The sequence below is a fragment of the Lissotriton helveticus genome, chromosome 3_2 (genome assembly GCF_964261635.1).
Source record: "Lissotriton helveticus chromosome 3_2, aLisHel1.1, whole genome shotgun sequence".
In the NCBI taxonomy this organism is placed as follows: domain Eukaryota; kingdom Metazoa; phylum Chordata; class Amphibia; order Caudata; family Salamandridae; genus Lissotriton; species Lissotriton helveticus.
The window spans coordinates 292,081,414-292,103,650 of record NC_136062.1 but is presented as its reverse complement, the minus strand read 5'-3'; the positions used below and the strand labels follow the sequence as shown (position 1 = coordinate 292,103,650).

Genomic DNA, 22,237 nt, shown 5'->3' with positions numbered 1-22,237 from the left:
GTACCTTCAGTAGTTGCTGATTGCTGGAACGCAAAGAGCGTCCTGGGATATAGGGCTGAAAGATGTCAGTAAAATACTTGGGGCCCATCCCTGTTAGGCTCTTGTGTATAGTACACAGGGTCTTGAACTGAACTCGCTTCTTCACAGGAAGCCAGTGTAGATGAGTCAGTAGGGGGCAGGATGGTGTCCTTGGTGGGACATTCATGACAATCCTTGCTGCAGTATTTTGAATAACCTGCCATTTCTTGATTTGCTCCTCGTTGGCTCCAAGGAGCAAACCATTGCAGTAGTCTACCCTACTGATAACAAGAGCCTGCACCAGAGTTTTTCTGTGGTGGTCCGGTAGATAGGGGAAGACACGTCTTAACATCCCGATAGCCCGGAAACAGGTGCCGGCTACTTGATTGACGTGATCCTTGAAAGTAAGTTGTTGGTCAAATAATACTCCTAAGTTTTTGACCTTGCTATTGGGGGTGGGGACAGGACCTAGTTCTTGGGGCCACCAGTCCGATGACCAAAGTGCCGTCGCTTGACCGAACAACATAACTTCGGTTTTCCCGACATTGCACTGCAGACAGTTTGATGACATCCAGTCTGCAATGGCTCTCATGCCATCTGCAAAAGATTTTTTTATTGCAGGTGTAAGATTTTTAAAAGGAAAAAGGAGTTGGGTGTCGTCAGCGTACGACACAGGGGTGAACCCGAAAGATCTTGCTAGGTTGGCAAGGGGGGCCACATATATGTTAAAGAGTGTGGGGCTCAGACAGGAGCCCTGTGGCACTCCCTTATTGAGCTCCCTGTGGGTGGATTTATGGGAGCCCAGCCTAACCTCTTGGGAACGCCCGGACAGAAAGCTCTCCAACCACGCCAAAGCCTCTCCTTCTATTCCCACCTCCTTTAGGCGATGGAGAAGCACCTTGTGAGACACCGTATCAAAAGCGGCGGAGAGATCCAACAGCACCAGAATCATAGAGCAACCATCATCCAGTGCCATTTTGATGTTATTGGTCACTGTTTGTAGTGCTGATTCTGTGCTGTGGTTCTGCCTGAACCCGGATTGAGAATAGTCCAGGCCTTCCGTCGCTTCAAGATGTTGGGAGAGATAGGTGTTCACGTGCTTCTCCGTGATCTTGCCCAAGTAAGGTAGGAGAGAGATAGGACGTAGGTTGGAAAGGTCTGTCCAGGGAGATGATGCCTTTTTCCTTATCGGGTTCACCACTGCCTTTTTCCAATCTGCCGGGACCTGGCCTGTCCTGAGGGAGATGTTGAACATTTCAAGTATATGGGGACCTAATAAAGGAATCAAAGGGCCAACCATTTTAGCTGGAACAAGGTCATTAGGGGATCCTGTTTTTATATGGTTGCAAAGAGTAAGGAGCTCTGTGTGGTCGATGGAAGGGAAAGACGTCAAAGAAGGTTTATTATATATAGTGGGGATAGTGATTGAACAAGTTTTGGTGTTATTTTTGCTGATGTTGTTAGCTGCCACTATTCTATCATAGATGATGTTGATTTTGTCTTCAAAAAATAAGGAGATTTTGTCGCACAAATCCTGCGAAAAGTCATCCGAGCTTTCACATGCCGTAGGCTTTATGAAGTTTTGCAGAATATTAAAGAGTTCCTTAGAGCTGTTACCTGCTTCTGCTATTTGTTGTGTTAATTGTTGTTTTCTAGCCAACTTTATGTTTTTGTAGTATTCTGCTTGAACATTTAGAAAAGTTTTTCGGCTGTTTTCGGATTTTGTTTTCCTCCAAGCTTTCTCAGCTCGTCTGCATTTTTGTTTCTCTGCTCTCAATTCCTTCGTATACCATTACCTTTTAGATAAACTTCCTTGCCCTCCCTAAGGCATCTGTATGTAAAAGGAAGCGACCAGGCTTCATGTAGATAGGAGCTACCAAGAGGCTCGTATCTACCAATGGAAAAATACTACATACAATTTTTAAATTCGAAAAGAGCAAACGGTAAAGTTATTAATCCGTGGATAAGCCACGTTGCAGTAGTGGCCTCTGCCACAGAGAATGGTAAAGACTCCAATCGTTCAATGTGTAACATGGAAAAAGATGCATCTCTCATTGAAAGCAAACCCTGCTTATCAGTCAAATTAAACGGGGCAAAAAGAGAAGAGGTATTCATGTAATTCCAAGGCACTTTCCCGGACTTAAGCGTCTGCAGGGTCCATGCAAACTGCATAACAGAACGCAATTGGTTTTGACCATGGTATAACACAGACACTTCATCTTGCACAATATCAACAACAGATGACACAATATTATCCAATGTGTAAATGCGGGAAGAAAGCGTGTTAATGCTATTATCCACAACTGCAAGCACTTTTTGTAAATTAGCCTGATCAATAGCCCTAAGGCGGGTAGCAGCCTCAATCTGTGATGTTTTCCAGATTTCATTATAAACTGCATATATCCATCTTTTAGGTCTACCTCTAGCCGGGCCTTTTATGAAATAATTCAGATCAACATCGTCAGTTAGTTTAGATAAATGTGGTTTAACTGACGCCAAGGTAGAATGTTTGAGCCAATTCTGACATAATTTACCTACTGAATAGGTGGTTACAGAATGGTCACTCTCAAAACGGGGATCAACCCTGAACTGTGTAAAGCCTTCAGCTAAACCCAGAAACCGATGTTGGCACGAATCAGCACTCCTGTGCCAGAGTAACCAACCCTTGGGATCCAAACTGGATATATTAAAGGACGAATTTAGCAACAGAGTTTGCAATTCTCTGATCGGAAATTTTGTAGTGTTATTCCAACCTGAATATTCCTCCAAATCAGGGAAGGAAGGAGCATTTAATTTTTTAGAAGTAGCCAATCCAAAGCATGCCGTCTGTGAAATGGTAGAATTAAAAAACAACATATGATTCGGGATGAGACATGCACGGTGCAAAGCCTCAGTGCCTTGTACCTTGCAACTTTTAGAACCCCATACAGATTTAAGGTCAACTGTTTCCTTCCACAACTCATAGCCACCAACAGCGAGCTAGTCTAGAAAGGACTTCGAGTACAATAATTTAGTATCGATAAGTCTAACCTTGGACATGGACTTTTCTGTCATTTTAAAATAAAATGATATGGGATTGGACTGATTAAAATCAGTAAAATAAGTGTACTTTTTCAAAAAGGTACTCGAACTGCCTTGTATAGGAGCTGGACAATGCTGCCATTATGTGGAATTTACAGTACTCCTCCTGGAATTAATTTTATGTAGGTAGTGGTTACCAAAATGTTGGAAACAAAATAAATCACCATAATTAGCAGATTCCAAATACAAATCTTCAGCATCAAAGGCAGCATAATATTTCAAATCAGAAAACAACGCCTCTACGGCCTGAACATCCCAATCATCAGAACGTATATTTTGCTTAACTACATCCCCCATGTTAACTCTAAGCACATTAGGGACATTTATAACCTCAGTAGGGCCATGGATATTAAATTTAACAGCATCTCATACAATCCCATCCAGGACAGGCCAAGCAGTGATATTAACATAAGCCAAGTCTCTCTTCAATCTGTGTGCAGTATGCGAGGAGGAATGGGGTGCCAATGTTCCATTGAGATGTCGAATGCACGTTCTCTCTTCAACATAGTGTCCATTGACAATTCGGAAAAAATAAAACACAAAACCAATTGACATAAAAAGGTATATCGAAAAAAGCACCAGCCAAATATATGTCCAAGGGGGAATCAAAAAATGTTTTTTAAATAATCTTGCATAGACTGTAATCCCCGAGGGCTTCCCTGATGTGTGTGAAGCAGTGTCAAATGAAAATCTGGATTCTGTAGCCAAACGAGTTTGTAAATCAGGCATCGAATAGTCAGTTGGGTAAGTGTAGTCAGTTTCATCAAGTTGAGTACCGGGCAATGTATTCAATAAGGGACTAGAAATTGCAGGCATCTCGAGGGCCACCTCAGGCTCAGGATTCGAAGAAGTGGCCAATACAGAATTTCTCACAATCGAAGGACATGAGACTGCCGGTGTCATACTAAGAAGAATCGGCCATTCTGTGTATCTTGACATTGTCAATGGAGATATACCTGTTTTCTTTACGACCTGGAAGTGGTGGTAAAATTACTTGTGCCCTTCACACCAAGCACTGGAACTGGAGCTCGATAAGAGGGACCAACATTTTTCTTGTTTTCGATCTTCTCCCGAACCAATTCTCCAATTGGGGTAGCCAGCCAACTACCGGGCTCTGCAACGCATCATCCGAAGTGGAGGGCAAATGTTCTTTTGCAAGACTGGCTCTTGTCTCTTATAGAGTCTGTAAAACATTGCAATGTTCATCTACATCAAAGGAGGCAGCAACAGCCACCGAGTCTAGACCGTCAAGGTCCGGTACATACATCTTGATACCAAAGAGCATTTCGTATGGGGTCCGCCCACCCAGAGACCTGCTAGGGGGATTATTAAGAGCACGCTGCACGCCATTGAGGTGGGCCAGCCAGTTTCTGCCAGGGCCTATAACTTGAGCTGTCAATGATTGCTTTAAGTCACGGTTCATTCGTTCCACTACACTATTACCCTCAGGTCTGTATGGAGCCGAAAATTTGACTTGGACCCTCAACGAAGCCATGGCATCCTTATACGCCTTAGAGGCGAAAGCAGGACCCTGATCCGAATGGAAGGTACCACAGGCAAAAATCCCTACAAAGACACGCAAATCCCTTATGACAGTCCGTGAATCAGCGCTGCGGTGTGGCCAGACCCATACAAAGCATGTGCATGAATCAACTGCGACTAAGATGTACTTATATGCAGGATCAGAAGAAAAAGGACCGCAGTGATCTAAATAAACACAACCCAGTGGTTTATTAGAAATTAACAACTGTGTCTGGGGCGGGTGCGCAGCAGTTGAAGGCTTAAACTGCTGGCAAATGTCACACTGAAGGACATAATCGCGCGTCTGTTTGTACAGTCCCTGCCACCAAAAACGCTGTTGCAATTGAGCCACAGTAGCCGAAACGCCCGCATGCGCAGACGCAACTCCTTCATGGGCCGCTGTGATCAATGTATTTCTGTGATCCGAGTTGGGAATCAATCTCTCCCCGACATCCGGTATTTTTACATAAAGAACCATATCGGGATTTAAGTGGTATGAATACTTCGAAGGGAACCCCTTAGGATATTAACCTCCCATCTCAGTGGCAGCAACTGCCGCCAAGATAGCATCATCAATCTTACACTTGTCCCGTGTAACCGCTGCAACTAAATATGTCGATACTGCTGATTTCGCTGCCTCATCGGCAAGCGAGTTGCCAACATCGTGGACTCCAACGCACTGATGACCAAGATTATGAATTACAAACACGAGTGGCAATTGCTCCTTAAGCTCAGCCACTCGGACCCAGATCATTTTATGTTTTATTGTGCTACCCTTGGAATCACAAAAATCATTCTGAATCCAAAAGAACAAGTTTTCATTGTAAGACTGGACACAGTAGTAAGAATCACTTACATTAAGAGTCGTCACACTAGGATCAGCGTACTCCAATGCAAGCATCAGAGCACGAAGCTCTGCCAATTGTGCGGTGCAGTCCCCTAGAGTCTGCGTGTGCACGACCCTGGAGTTGAACTCATCGTTCACCATGGCACCTACCACAATGGCGCAAGCGGTAGCGTATGCGTGTTTAGACCCATGCGCAACCTGCGCCGAACCATCAGTGTATATGATGCAATGGAAATCCTCCAAAGGACGCATAGCCAAAGGTGCAGGATGAACGAATTCATACTGCAAAAACTCCTGCGACTGTAAGGAGGCATCAAAAATAAATGTGACATCCAGAGATGTCAATGAAGCAGCCCATTGTATCTACCGAGGGTGCAAAGCTTTAGAATTAGGTACACTGGCTTTCGTAACTGCTTCCAAAGCAGGTCACGGGGTAACAACCAACATGCAATTTCCCTGTGACAGAGCACGTTCCTTAAGAATCGCCATCTGTACAGCCGTCAAAACTTTCTCCACAGTGGAAAATCGCATTTCAGCCGAAGTGTACAAGTGTGACTTGTAGGCAATAGGTACTGTGTCTCCTTCCTTAAAAAACTAAGGTAAGTGAAACCCACCGCCCCAGGGACGATTCTAATCACCAGGTTGGTGTGGTTATCACGAGTCAGTAAGTATTTACATTCGAGCAGATCAGCTTGCGAAGATTGCAGAATAGCTGAGTGCTCTGGCAGCCAGCATGATTTGGTAAAATTAGGTTGTATCAAAGCATACAAAGGCTTGATACGTTGGGCATATTCTGTAATGTATGTCCTCCCGAAATTCAAAAATCCCAGCAAAGACTGTAATTTTTCAGAGTTGTCGGAGCGCGCAGCTGTGCGCATTTCTCCAAGAAGTGAGGAGCCAAAGCCTTCATTGTTGAGCTCGTAGCCCAGGAACAACACTGTGTACTCTGCAATGTGCGATTTTGCAAAGTTGAATTTGTAACCGAAGTGTGCAAAGCTACAAATTATGCGGTCAACTCGACACAGATGCTCCCAAAGTTCATCGTCTGTGAGATAAATGACAGCCACATACGAACAAGCATCTGGGTCGACTCTCTCCAAGAGAGAAACTATGCGGGCAGCAAATACTCTAGGACTATTCTTATAGCCCATAGGTAAACGTCGAAATTGTTTTTGTACGCCGCCACATGTAAAGCTGGTCCATTGGGAACTTAGACCATCCAAATGGTGGGCATAAAAACCGTTGGAAATGTCAAGTGTGGTTTTAAATCGCTTACGCCCAAGACTATCCACTAAGGCAGAGCCGTGAGTATTCTCTACTGCACAGGTACGGCAATGCGAGTTTAAATGCCGGTAATCCAATACCAAACGATATAATCCGTCAGGCTTGGTCTCAGTAAAAAGAGGGTTATTCATCGGTGACACACTTGTTTCAATCACTTCTTGATATTCCAATTGTTCAAGGATTTCCGCAACGGAAGCCTTAGCTTCGCGTCTAATGGGATATTGAGGTTGAGGCTGTGGCATAGACCGCAAAGGAATCTCGAGGTGTGGGAAAAATGTATCCCAACCACAGTCTGTACGGTACAAAGCCGGCGCAAGGGCTTTAGCCCACTCTTCTGCAAAATTCAGCGCATGCTTTTCGAGACAGTGTGCGCGAAACTAGGGAGGATTACCTTCTCCCCTCTTGGAGCTGTGAGAACAAAAGGTGGGGGCCAATCAGCCTCGGCTAACAAAATATCATAGGTAGTTGTAAGATTCTCCCAAAATACCCCTTTTATGGTACGTTGTATGTCACCTTCAATGAACAGGACTATTTCATAAAGTCTATCAGGGGGAGCTACTCTAGTGTCAGCTGTCTCCACAACAACACAACGGTCAGTCGCTGTCACCTTCAGTAGTGGACGCAGAGCCTCTCGCATTATGGTAATCTCCGCCGCGCTGTCCAGCAAGGTCAGAGCCCATGTCTGATTCCAAAGCTGCGTTCTCATTATCTGTGGCATATCTCGCTATTAAAGCGGCGACTTTATTTTTCTGAAACTGGGGTCTTTTCGGTGTAGAATCGTCCTGCTTGCCTTTACCGTCTTTCGGGCGGGGCTGGTCGCGTCCTTGCTGGCCACCCCGACCCCTGCCGCCTCCTCCACCACCGGTCGATGAAACCGATAAGTCCTGAAAAGAATGAGGAGAGCGTTGATCAGAAACCTGGAAACGATCAGGTGATTTTATCGTCGCGCGATCGCTCAAGTCATAAACACGTTCTGGGGGCGCAGACAATGGAGACGCAGGACGAGACTCCTGTCTCTGTTGTTGTTGCTTACCCTGTTTTTGTTTTTTCGGCCAATTTTGTTTTTTGGTCTTGGGCTGTTCGTCAGTTTCTGACTTCTGCCCTTGGGGTTGTTTTTTCTCTTTAGTAGAAAAAGGCTTGAGACCCACACTATTGCGGCCCACGGTTTTATAAGCGGCCACAATAATCCTTGCTAACTGTCTGGGTTTCTCGACACCGGAAATCACATGTAACGCATTGGTCACCTTCTTTTTGTTTTTTGAAAACTTTTTATTGATTTTAAAACAAGAAAACAAAAGAACAATACAAAACAAGGCAGTGCAATAAAACGTGTCATCACGTGGTCCGTGGGGGGGGTACACAGAGGAGTCAAGCAGTAGTGCAATCAATAATTGGGGGGGGGAGAAGGGGGGGGGGAAAGGAGACCAAAATACATACAAAACAGCTATGTTCCTGCGGAGGAAACATCAGGTTGGGAGGAAGACAAGTCAGCATCAAATTCAGACATTGGGGGAGTACATATATCTCCACGATATGCGTTCCATTGGGTCCACACTTTCCCCCACGTGCCTGGTTTGCCACGGGAAACATACACAGTTTTTTCTCGAAACATGCACCAATCCATGTTTTGTGTCCATCCCAGAAGTGTCGGAGGCTTCTGAGCGCCCCACAATTGGGCAATATCACGCTTGGCTACCATGTTTCCCAAGGTCGCCCAGCGGAGCTGCGCTCAATTGTAGTCATTCGGCTCCCAGACATTCAACAAGCATCTTCTCGCTTCAGGCATTAAGCGCACTCCCGTGACCTCACTCATTACTTCATGCACTCGGTTCCAATAACGTATCACAGCAGGGCATTCCCAGATAATATGAAGGAACGTAGCCACCATACCGCATCCACGCCTACACAAGCCATCCATCGAAAATCCCATACGAACCAGACGTGGGCCGGTCACATACACCCTATGCAGAATTTTCAGTTGGACGAACCGAAGACGTGCCGGGATAGCCACTTCCTTCGGAGAAGAAATAGCGGACTGCTAGTCCTCATCATCGAGTTCCAGACCATCTCCGGTCCACAACCCTCGAAGACTATCTAGTAGATCAGTCCTGGTATTGATCAACTTTTTATAAATTAGCGAGATCGTGCTATCAGGAACGTGACCATCCAGAATCCGATCCTCGAGCGGGGATGCCTCCGGCACGTCCGAGCCTAGTGGAAAAACAGACAAGACCGCATGTCGGACTTGCGCATATCTGAAGAATTCCTTATCACTCAGCCCATACTCAACTTTCAATTCCTCAAACGTCTTGACCCTGCCCTTGATCCATACGTCATCTACCCTACTGATCCCAATCATGTCCCACCGATCAAATCCCTTCGATTGCCAAAGGGAGCCCAATTTATCCGAAGCATATAGTGGGGTAGCCCGGGTCGGCCTATCGGCCCATCCCGTGGCTGCCGTAGCTCTACGCCACACCTGCACTGCTGTTCTGGTGGGGCCCGTAAGAATGTCACCAGCTGTTTTCGCATATAGAGCCCTATTATAGTCCCCACCGGGCAGCAACCATCTGTCCATCGCAAAAGCCGGGTTTGGTGGGGGAGTGTAGGTGCCATGGTTGATGGCCCCCAATTGAGAGGCCCAGTAATAGCGACGAATGTCCGGGAGAGCGATGCCGCCATCGTACCAAGGGAGTGTAAGCTTCGAGAGGGCGATGCGAGGACGGCCCCCCCATAACAACTGCCGCTGTAGACTCTCAATCTCACGAAAATATTCCGCTGGCACTACATCAAGCGTGTTTTGAAGCGCATAAAGGAATCGGGGGAGCGACATCATCTTAAACAACGCAGCTCGTCCCAAGGGAGAAAGGGGGAGCTTGCTCCAAGTCCCGACAGCCGCCCGAAGGCGTCTGAGAGGGGGCAGCAGATTGCGCTCATACCGAAGTGTGGGGTCCAAGGTGACAAAAATTCCCAGATATTTGAAACCATCTAGTACCACCGGAATAGGACAATCACGGGGCAGGAGGGGAGCGTCACCGGAGAGAACATACACGCAAGATTTAGACCAATTTATAACTAAGCCGGAATTTTTACGGAAAGAAGTCAAAACGTCAAAAAGGACGATTAACGACTGTCGGGGCGATGTGAGGTACAAAAGGATGTCATCTGCATACAAAGATGCACGGTCTTCAAAGTCCGGAGACCATCGAATACCCTTCATGGATGGTTCCCATCGCAGCCAAGCCGCCAGTGGCTCTAAAGCAAGGGCAAACAAGAGTGGGGACAGAGGACAGCCCTGGCGCGTACCTCTACCGAGAACAAAGGAGGCCGGGACACGTCCATTCACCACCACCTGGGCTAAGGGATCAGCATAAAGCAATCGAACCCAGCGGATAAAGGTGGGCCCAAACCCGAATTTGGAGAGGACCGCCCAAAGATAGGGCCATTCAATCGTGTCAAACGCCATGGTGGCGTCTAAAGACGCCAAGATGGCCGACTCTCTCAATGTCCCGGCTCGCGCGAGGACTCCATGCAAGCGCCGAGGATTAAGTGCCGTATTTCGATGTGGTATAAATCCGGACTGGTCCGGATGAACCAGATCGCCTATAACAGCCACCAGACGATTAGCAAGAACTTTGGCCAGGATCCTGGGTTCAGCATTTATTAGGGAAATAGGCCTGTACGATTCACAGCGGTCACGTGGCTTACCCTCTTTATGTATAACCACTATGGAAGCCAATCTCTGGTCAGGAGGAAGAAATCCTTCCGCCAGTGATTCCAAAAACATAGAGCGCATATACGGTGCCAATACATCCGGACGAAGCTTGTAGAGTTCTATAGGGAGTCCATTAGGGCCCGAGGCCTTCCCGGAGCGAATCAAAAGGATAGCGGTCGCAACCTCATCCGCCATAGGCGGAGCCTCCAGCAGGTCCCGCTCCGAGTCAGACAAACATGGTAGCGAGATATCGCGTAAAAGCATGTGGGAGTCCTGCTCCGGTCTATCGGACACAGGGGAGTACACCACCCGGAAATAATCGGCGAACCTCTCAACAATCCCAGCAGGGTCCGTGATATTTTCACCATTCGCGTCAACTATAACAGGAACCACTCGACTCGCGCATTCTCTCCTATCCAACCAAGCAAGCAACTTCCCAGCCTTATCTCCCACATCATACAGACGTCCCTGCTGCTCACGACTCATCTCCTTCGCTGCATCAGTCACCAGAGCTCTGTACTCATGTTGTTTCAGGTCCAACAGATGAAGCCTCTCAGGGGAGACTCCAGCATCCAACTCTCCCTCAAGAACGGTAATGTCAGTCTCAAGACGAACAACCTCCTCTCGTCTACATCTCTTAACAGTGCCAATCGACGAGAGGGCCTGCCCCCGAATTACAGTTTTGTACGCCTCCCACAGGGAGACAGAAGAGGATACTGACCTCACATTTTCGGCAAAGTAGTGATCAATTGTCTTAAGTAGGTCCGCTCTAATCTTGGGATCACAGAGGTACCATGAATTGATCGGGGCCACTCGACCCTCCGATCCCCCATGTGCGTTCACAACCAACCACAGTGGGGAATGATCCGAAATACCCCAGGCAAGATGTTTCACCTCCCCTATACGGGAAGTCTGGGAGGAGGGCATCAAAACATAATCCAATCTCGAAAGGCTGCCGTGGGCCCCAGAGTGAAAGGTATACTGTTGTTGCCCAGAAAGATGTAATCGCCAACAATCGGTCAGCCCCAGCGCCTCCATGAAGTCCCCAAGCCAGGATTGGAACTTAGCGAGAACTCGGGGAGGGTAACGATCACACATCCCAGATACTACTGAATTAAAGTCTCCCCCTACCACAAGCAAACCCTCGGGGACTCCCAGAATCACACTTCCCAAATCCGCATAGGTCGTAGTTTGAAGACCGGGGGGTATGTAAACAGAAAACAGTGTAACCACCCTACCCTCCCAACGCCCCACAATGGCGGCGTACCGCCCTCTATCATCAAGTATAATGTCGTCAACAGCGAGGGGGAGGGAGGTCCGGATTAGAATGCCCACCCCTCTGGAGCCAGAAGTGAAACCTGAGTGTGCAATGAGACGATAGCCACGCCTATTCATGGCGTGGCACGTATTACCCAGCAAGTGCGTCTCCTGAAGCAAAACCACATCAGGGGACAAGCGTCTCAGTAATTGCAAGACCACTCCCCGTTTAATTCTGTCTCCCAAACCATTGACGTTCCAACACAGTATCCGTAGTCCCCTACCCCCCATCCCAAAGTCCACCCCAAGTCCCCCCCCACGCCAGCCGCAACACCACAACACAGAAGATCATCAGCATTATGCCTTGAAAAAAACAAAGAAACACACCCCTGAACTTCCCAACCCCCCAAAACAACAACATACCCCCCACCCCGCACCCCTGCGTTAGACTCAAAAGCCACCCCAACTCGCAGCGTGCCTGTCGCCCTAACATACAACTAATCTACGAAAAGAACCCCAGAGGAGGAAGTCACACCCGCCCCTCACCCACACCCCAGTAAGACAATGGAGTTGCAATCATTATCAGTATAGCATCGAACCATTGCCGAAAGTCAAAACGTTGGTCCGGGAGCCGATGTCGCTCCCTATTCCTGCTCCGTCGGGCCGCCCTCCGCTCCACCGGAAGGTTCCGATTGTTCAAACCGCCCTCGTCCCGTAGGTAGCGAGTCCAACCAGTCATTAGCCGCTTCAGTATGGTCAAAGAAAAATGTTCTATCGTTGTGGACGATACGCAATCTAGCCGGGAAAAGCATGGCATATTTCATGTCCCTGTCTCTCAGTCTCTTCTTCACTCCTTGAAATCCTAGCCGCTGCTTCTGGACCTGTTGGGTGAAGTCCGGATAAAAGCTGACCGCAGCGTTCTCATATTCCGTGGGGCCTGACGTGCGGGAAGCCTGAAGTATCACATCCCTGTCACGAAAGTTGAAAATCCGCGCAATGATGGGGCGCGGAGAGGCACCCAGCTTGGGCGGGCTACCCGGGACACGGTGGGCCCGTTCTACTGCAAAGAACTTGCTCAGGCCCTTGGGCGCTAAATGATTTAGGACAAGGTCCTCCACCAGTAGGTCCACAGCTGACGATTCCGTCTTCTCCGGGACACCGACCAGTCAGACGTTGTTTCGTCGTGCTCGGCCCTCAAAATTGTCCAAGCGACGGGAGAGATAGTCCCGGGCGGATCTCAGATTACCGACCTCCGTCTGTAGGTCAGAGACGTCGGCGATGAGACTAGTAGTCTTCAGGTCGAGAGACTTGACCTTTTCGTTGGTTTTAGCAAGATCCGCCCTGATTAGATTGACATCTATGGCAACAGTGTCCAGCTTGTGGGTTAGGGCCTCATACTGTTGTCCCATCGCGGCCTTCATCCCAGCAATGGCGCACATGACGTCTTTCAACGACGGGTCATCACCCAGCAGGGATTCGTCCTCAATACCGGCCGGGGGTTTAGCCATTCCGCTCGGAGAGCTCTTAGTGAGGGTATATCGGTCCATGACGTTGGATTGGACGGAACCTCCTCGAGCTGCCGGTCTGGTCTTGCGCCTCTCCGCTTCAGGCTTGGTGGCCATCTTAGGTCGTGTGCCCCGGAGGGTAGTCTGAGACCTAGTAAAAATGGCTACACTTGATGTGCCAGCAGAAGCTCAGGAATAAAGTGAGGACCAGTCACTAGGCAAAGAGCAAGAAAGTCCAGATCTCCAAGCGATGTTGCGAACAAATGAGTGAAGCAAGCAGCCCGGGCGACCAAGGCAAGGTCAATGACGTAGGCTCATCAAAATCGAAACCGAAAGTAGGAGACCGGGCAAGGGAGGTTAACGCAGGCCGTTGTTATTCAATTACTACCTGACTGGCAGAGTAGGCAAGTCCGGGGCAGTGCCATGGAGCAGGCCGCAAATATTCAAAAGCCATATCTCAGGTTCCCGGAGACCAAAGCGAAATCCGCCAACGGATAAATGATCAGCAGGTTCACGACCACAGAAGCCCGTCGTCCAAATCAGGATTAGATGCAGGATAGTCGATGGAGGTGGCGAAGGTCCGGGAGCTCTGAGCTCACGCGACCATCTTGGGTGCGCGCTAAGCTCCTCCTCCACATGTAACGCATTGGACACCTGAAAGTTAACCGCATCCCCCTTGACATTCGCAAGTATGAGATCGGAAACTACATCAAAGGAGCCACATAGGCGCATACCCAATTCAACAGCAGCCTCAGGTCCGTGCTCATCCTGAACACGCTTGAGGACCGTTGGCAGGACAGTCATAGACGGAGTGCCGTAACACCTCGCATAGACTGCCACAAATGTTTTACCCCATGTCTCACAGTCACCAATTTCTGGGGTCAAGTCTTTAGGCATGCTAATTGTCAGAATCCTGTGTTTTTCACCAGGAGTCGTGTTAGGAAATACTGCTTCCAGCTGGTCAAACTTTTCGGCAAGCCAGAAAAGAAAATCATCCTTATCTTGGGGGCGCTTGCCCATCACAGCGTTGACCACTACAGGGCTAAACTTCATACCGCCCTGTCCGCCAGGAAGCGCAGCACCACCTGGGGCCCCGCCTGGGAGATTACGGGTTATGTATTGCACCAATGACCTAATCACATTAATTGCGACTACATGTAGTCGTCTCAAGTCAGCAACGTTACACACTTCGTGCTGAGGGTGAGGTGTAAATCCAGCCAAAACAGGCCAAGTTGCGCCTGGAATGGACAAAGGACCTAACCTCGGAGCTGTCAAAGAGTGGGGTAGGGCGCCATCAAACCAAATGTGGTGCTGCCAAGCATCAATAGGAACTTCCTGTGCCCTGTATAGAGTATATTCCTGTGGCACAGAAGTGGCATTGTATGTGTTGAACACAGTAGTATTTGCGTTCACAGCCAGGAAGGTCACCCACGAGTAAAGAATTTCGTATGGGTAAGCCACCTCCGCACTGACCACCAATATTACGGCAATGCTATCCACGGGTACATTATAGGTCTGCAAATGATTGCGCACTGCAATGCGACTATGTTGTGGAATGTCCACCACGGCCATAGTGACACAGAAAGAAAGAAGTACAAAGTAAACTCTGTAGCACAACTGGGTAGTAATTCAAGGAAACCGTTTAGAAAGATTCAAGCTTGAAAAGACCTATGTAAATATAGGTAGGTTTGTCCGACACCACCGTTAACCGGAAACAATAGTGAAGGGGTTAAGGACTGAACATTGTACTACTCAAGTGTCATGTAATAAGACCACCAACGATTGGGCGCCATGTCGCAGGGATTCCGTTCTCATACAGAACTGTGCATAGAGACTTGGAACCTCAGTGAATTAGGGTGTGCCAAAACTCACCTTAGTACCCAAAATCCCCTACCAGACTAGCAATAGTGTCTCATTGGTTATTACAAACTCCCAATGTTTAGACAAACCAGAACATGGACTTAGTACACCTCAGGTAACGTGGAACACATGAACACTCTTTCATTACACAATCATTTCAATCCAGAACAAGGAGTAAATGAGGACGCGTGCACATTTGAAATGTTTATTTTCTAATGCAGTGTTCTCAAACGCAGTATCTTAGCTAATACAAGCAAACATATTATAAGAAACAAAGTAATCAGCATAGTTACTAGTCCATAGAATACAAAAGGTGAAAGCATGTTAAAATGCTAGAACGAAGAAGGCTAAACAACACCTAATTCTCACCCTCCCTTGCTAGTATATTATATTATATCTAAGAAGGTCTCTTTGGGTTTTTAGCAGGGCGGCCCCATACCTCAAGGTCCTAGTGGTAAGGGATCACATCATCTTCCACCAGCTCTCTGCATGCGAAGCACCATCAAGTGTGTGTATTCTACTGTGCAGTGTAATATTAAACGCGCCAAAAGCCAGAACTTGGCCGCAGCTGCATATGTTATGTCAAGGAACGTGTGAAGATCAGCCTCACAACAACCACTGTGTCGAGTTATCCTTGAAGGCTTCGCCTCACCTCCTGCAGGTTTACCGTGAGGCATTGGAGCGTAGCGTGCTCCCGCCCACCATGCAGCAGGGTGAGGTCTGCATGCTCTTGAAACCGGGTGGGGATAGCTGTGACCCCGCGGCCTACCGGCCGATTACTTTAATTAATACCGACGCGAAAATCCTCACTAAGATCTTGGCCACCCGGTTGGCGCCACATATGGTGCACCTAGTTCATCATGATCAGTGCGGGTTCATCCCGGGCCGCAATACCGCCATGAATCTCCGGCGCCTGAACCACGTTCTACATGAAGTGCGCCACAGGGAGGAGCCCCAGGTCCTGGTCTCGATAGACCTGGCTAAGGCCTTCAATACAGTTTGTTGGGGGTACCTGTTGGAGGTGCTCCGGTTGGCAGGGGTGGGACCCCTTTTCTGCGCCTGGATCCGTATTCTGTACAGTGCACCCACAGCCAGGGTCAGACTTGGAGCGGCCCGCTCGGAGGAGTGGCAGTTGGGCAGGGGCACCCGACAGGGGTGCCCCCTGTCTCCCCTCCTATTCGCACTGGCAATTGAGCCCCTGGCGGTGTCACTCCGTGTGGAGATGGCGCCCTGGGGAATACGTGTAGGAGAGGGGGTACACTTGGTCTCACTCTACGCGGACGATGCACTGTTCTACCTGACCTCCCCTCGGGAGTCGCTGCCGCTCCTGTTAAGCCACTTAGAGCGTTTTGGTGCAGCTTCTGTGCTGCGCCTTAATCCTGAAAAGTCCCTGATCTTTCCCCTTGCGGGCTGCGGTGAAGACCCCAGTGTGGGATTCCCGCCCCTGGGACTGCGGTGGGAGATGGAGGCTTTCCGCTATCTGGGGATCCAGGTGGCAGTCTCTGATGAACAGTTGCTCGCCCGGAATGCCGACCGTGTCCTTACTTCCCTACAGGGGTCTGTGGCCTTCTGGAATACACTTCCGCTCTCTCTCATGGGACGGTTGGCCATCTCGAAGATGGTGATGCTGCCTAGAGTATTGTATATACTTCAGAACACCCTCTGTCCACTTCCCCCTCGTATCTTTCACAAGCTTAATACGATGCTCACCTCCCTGCTATGGGCGGGCAGGCGCAGCAGAGTTGCCTTGCGCACGGTGTTCAGACGCTGGGAGGAGGGGGGTCTGGAGGCCCGCGATTTTATTTATATTATTACGCGGCCCAGCTCCTACCTGCTGCGCGCTGGTTCGCGGGTACGGACAATTGGGAATTGCGACTCCTAGCTGGTAGCGCAGATGAGAGGGCGTTGCAGGTGGCTCTAATGCGTGGCAGAGGAGCGGATGACACGCTGCCGTACATTGTCCGACACACTGCGGGACTCTGGCAACGAGTTGTGGAAAGGGTGCTGAGACGGGCCCCTTTTCATAGGGAGCTACCAGTATGGATATTAGCGCCGGTCACACTAATGGAGGAGCACATGTCGTTTCCGGAGTGGCGTGAGGGCGGCTGTGACACCTTGGCGGATCTGTATCCAGATGAGTCCTTCGTGTCCCTGGAGAGGGCTACGGAGGCCTTCGGCCTTCCTGGGGGTCAATACCTCCACTATAGAGGCCTGCAGGACATGGCAAGAGTGACCTGGCCACAGTTTCCTGAGGCGCCACCGGTGTCCCATACTCTGAATATCCTGCTGTCGTGCGGCACAGGACGGAGACTGATAACGCTGTTGTATACGGCGCTGAGATGTGACTCAGCCCCCCCGATATCCCCGTCCTGGGCGTCGTGGGAGGCGGACCTAGGGGTCGCCTTGGACCCGGGACAGCAGAAGCGGATAGGGACGCTCACCATGAAGGTGTCGTGTAATGCACGTTTTAAACTGATCCATTTTAATTTCATGCACCGCACTTATGTAACCCCAGTTGCTTTGCATCGCATTGCTGCGGATAGATCGGATGCCTGTCCTAGGTGTGGTTCAGTCGGTGCCGGATTTCTCCATTTGGCCTGGGAGTGTCCGCTGGTGGGAGACTTTTGGAGAGTAGTAGTGGTACACATCCGGAAGGTAACGAGTCTGAATCTTGACCTAACCCCGCTCCATTGTTTGTTAGCCCTGGTCCCCAGGCCTAGGAAGTGGAATCTGTCATATAAAATGCTACAGCTGCTCTTGGTACTGGCTAGAAGGAGGGTGGCTATTACCTGGATGGGACAAAGGGCGCCAGACGTGGCACTGTGGCTTCGAGATGTGGGGGAATGGACATTAGCTGAAGAGACGCACATGCAACACACGCGTAGAGATGAAAGGTTACCCGAAGACTTACTTGCATGGCGTATAATGTGCGCTGTGGGGTCAGCTGACAGCGACTCTGATGCAACTAGTGCAGCGTTGTTCTCATCCGAAGAATCAGGACCTGAGGAGGGGGCGGCGGGAGGGGGGGAGGGAGAGTAGGTGGTGGAGTAATACCCTGTGGACTGCGCACAAGTCCCTTATTGTCGGTGTCTATACTAGCATTGTATCCCGAGGATTTTCTTATTGTATCTCCTGTTATATCTGCAACTGTTGGAGCCATACTAGGATTGTGAACTGTGTATACCTGTATCTATCTATGCTGATGCCAATTTTTGGGGGGGACTGTACTGTTCAATTTGCTGACAAAAATAAAGTTTAAAAAAAAAAAAAGAAAATCCTTAAAGGCTTCAGCACTCACTGTACAGACACAGCTCACAAAGTAAAGCTGATATCAAAGCAATAACATGTTACTCTCACGTGAAGCAAAACATTCTACTAGGCTCAAAGCTAAAGTAACAATTATGTGTCGTGTGCAGGAGCAGCAGAAAGGTAAAATGGCGTTTAAACTCCTAAAAAGCTCATGCTAACTTAACACAGTATGCAGGCTACGCATATCTATATGACCATAGCAGAGAGGGCATGAATTACATTTGGAAGTGTCTTTGAAGGAGGAGAGCTTTGAGGTCAGAAGTCGTTACTACAAAGGTTTCTTTCTTTAGTTCACCAAGACGGGCTCCCACAGGCCGGGGGCAGTGAACGGCTCCACCTGAGAGTCATCCGCTGACCGCTCGGTGCCAGTGCAGGGGGGACGGGGCCCTTGCAGGGACACAAAGAAGCCCTACAATGACAGTGTCCGCGCGGGGCCACAATGAGTGAGAAGCAACAACTGCCTCGCGCCACAGAGCGAGAGGTGCCTCGCGGCACAGCACACGCTGAGATGTATTTAAGTGCAAGGTGAATCTTTTCATGGTTTAGGGAGTCGTTGAAAAAAAAGTAGTGGTTTAGCAAAGTTCATTGTAAAGCTTTCGTAGTTGAGGAAGTTGTGGTTTAGGCAGTAGTTGTTTAGACATACAACCATCTAGTCATCATATTCATGCCTAAAATATTCAATGGTTTCAGCAGTTGGCTATATGGGCATGGTACTACCGTAGAAATGCAAGATTCAATGACACATTGGAGCTAGGTGTACAGAATCCTCGTTCTAGCCCAGTACATAGCCAGTTGTAGATAACAAGTTTAGAATTTACATAAATGAGTTTTTTCACCACATGAACTCAGCCTCACATTGGACATTCAAAATGGGCATAAGAGAAAGACTATGAAAGGACAAATAAAAATATATATTCAACCTCCCCTTGAATAAAGCGGTTAAAAATTGAAAAAGCTCGAAACATAGCTCAATTGTGGGGAGCCAGTCAGCCGCCCCGAGTTGCTAAATGGGGGGAAGACATGGACTGGTGCATGTTCAGAGAGAGGTCAGTCTCTGTAGCCTGGGGGTGCCCGGAGAAGTGGGGAAAGGTGTGGAAGGCCTGGAATCGATTCCGTGGAGATATTTGCGCACCTCCGGTGCGTCTGGAAGAAGTGGAAGCACACGAGTCTCCATGATCCATTGTCTTTATTTTGTATTTAATATTCTGTAATTATGGGAAGGTAACATTGACAAGTGTACCGACTGCTAAAGTCACCTGATGTTTTTCTTTGTAATTTTGTTAATAAAAAGATTTTAAAAAATTAAAAAAATAGAAAAGGCTGTAAATACAGATTCAACCCAATTACACACAATCTTGGAGCCTTACTGATGGCGTCCTAATTATTCCCATTTGCTTAATACCTGTAGGAGACCACTGGCCAATGGGAACGAGTGGTCATCAACTGGAACCAACATTCAGGAACAATAACCAATATAACCAGTGAGATCAATACCATACCTTAATTAATGCACTTGGATTGCAAACTGCCATACGCATCTCTAACAGTTCACCTAGCAACTGTAGGAGCATATACCAAGGGTCAGAAAGGCAATAAGCTGTTCAAAGTATCAGCCATTAAACGTTCTCTAGAAGAGCAAGGAATGAGTTGCTCCCAAGAAAACGTCTACCACCCAATCTTGAAATTCCCTTTGTGACCACTGAATAAGGTCAGTTTAAAAGGCATACCCTTGGTAGTGATCACATCAATATGAAGGGTAATTGTACAAGCGCCTACTATACATAGCAAAGATAACATGAGAATGAGCACTAACCCTAAATTCATCCCTAAGGTTTTATCCAGATTTGTGATTGAGACTATACAAATACCAACCTTTTTCCAACATTGAAAGACTCCAGAAGAAAGAATACTACTCGCATTAGATGTCAGAGGGATATCCTGTATTGCAGAGAGTCCATGAAAGAAAATAGAAAGATTCAGCAGTTCTTTGAGGCACATGCACTACAATCTAAAGTACAACAAGATTCTAAGGCTTCTATATCCAGATCAATCCTACGGCACATATAGCAAGGTAAAAGGGAGCAGTTCTGGCATATGCATTGAATATCCCATTAAAGGACTGCAACATGGTCCTTCACACCTTGAACACTACTGTGGAGACATACACTAATGGGAAAATCAGTATTTAAACACATGCAACCCTTCTCCATAAGCGAAAAATACCTAGTGTATAATCTGTGCAAACCGTGAAGCTGGAAGGGGTTAATGCTGCATAGCAAACTATTTACTTACCTGTTTTCAGTGTTGAACTCTTCTAAGTATACACCCTTCCATCTTGACGTGATTGACTCACCCTGTGGTTGATGTCCAAAAAGAAGAAAGTTTTACTAAGAATTTTCTGGACCCAACCACTTGAGGCAGAATAAAGCAAAACATGAATATAGAAGAATTGCATGTTGCTAAACTATTGCTACAGGTAAGTAATTAGTATTGGCTCAAAGACTGCCATTGCAACACCCTCTTGTTGGAAAACTCCTCAAACATTAACAGGATGACATCACATTACACTGACCCTGTATAGGCTTCACTGGTTACCAGTGTACGCCAGAAATAATTTTGAAGTGCTGACAAATGTCCAAGAAAGATGCATCTTACCTTTTGTATGACCCTAATGTAGTCTTCCAAAACTGTTTGGGCTATGCATGATCAGGCATTTCAGCAAGGAAGGGTGAGACCGAACATACGAGGGAGTTTTTTATTTGGATACTCAGGTGTCATATAATTAAAATGTTGAACACATACTCCGGGAGCTAGTCAAGATTCCATGCCTTGAAAGCAGACTCATGTACAGGACTAGGAGGTAATGAATTAAAGCTGAACAAACCTAAGAAAGCAGATAATCAACCCGTAAAAATCAGATTGTCATTGAAGATGTGCTTATTGTAGTGTGGCTATAAAAGGCTATTTTTGTTTATAATCTGTTTTAATTTTTCTTTGTAGATTGTCTTCAAAGTTTTACAGACCTGGAAGAACTTGATGAGACTGAACTGTACATGTGCCACAAATGTAAAAAGAAACAAAAGTCCACCAAAAAATTCTGGATTCAGAAACTACCAAAGGTTTGTGTTAATGTGTGTTGTGTTGATGCTTAACAAGGAAAGCATTCGCTGTGTCAGATTTCTTTCATAACGGTTGTTGTATTAGGTTTTTGAGTTCCTGTTTTACTTTCCTAACTCTTACTACTAGACATTTTCCTATCACATACTGTCATTTTCAAAAAATGTCAAGGCAAATTCTAGGCTTATAGTTATTAAATTTCTAAAGCCAACCAAGGTAGATTAGATGTACGAATGCTTATACATTTTGAGTAATGGCATTACCCTATCACATAGACCACAGCATTTAAATTATGTTAATATGTACTTGCAGGTTAATTGGAGCAGGTTGCCCAACTTAAAAAAGGTAGAGGGTCATTTTTCGGTCTCGCCTACCAGACGGCACAAGCTGTTTGTTTGGGAAACACCTGTTATCAGCTTACAGTGGGCTTAGAACTCACCCATTGCTTACCATTGGTTGGCTTTATTGCCTCTTTCAATAGCTTGCTTTTTATTAGATTGTGTGGGCTTTCCTTCCTCTTTTATGTTTGACCCTCCCCTGGAGCCTGGCCTCATTACTTGTGTCTTTCCACTGTATACTTTTCAGGCATCTACTTTTTGTTTTCGTTAAGCACTCCATGAGGTTGCATATGTTTTCCAGCTATCTTTTTGTGTACTTCTCTTCACCCGCAACCTTTGTGTTGCTCTCACTCACCTATCTCACCTATTTGCTTCACCCTACCCC

The 22,237-nt window shown here is 47.5% G+C and overlaps 1 protein-coding gene across 1 annotated transcript in view; it reads left to right on the top strand.

Annotated features, from left to right (window-relative positions):
- Positions 1–22,237, top strand: part of USP3 (ubiquitin specific peptidase 3) — a 266,304-nt gene that overhangs the window by 186,190 nt on the left and 57,877 nt on the right. The window contains exon 12 of the mRNA XM_078685262.1: positions 21,398–21,516. Within this exon, the coding sequence (XP_078541388.1) occupies positions 21,398–21,516 (119 nt within the window). The remainder of the gene's footprint in view (positions 1–21,397; positions 21,517–22,237) is intronic.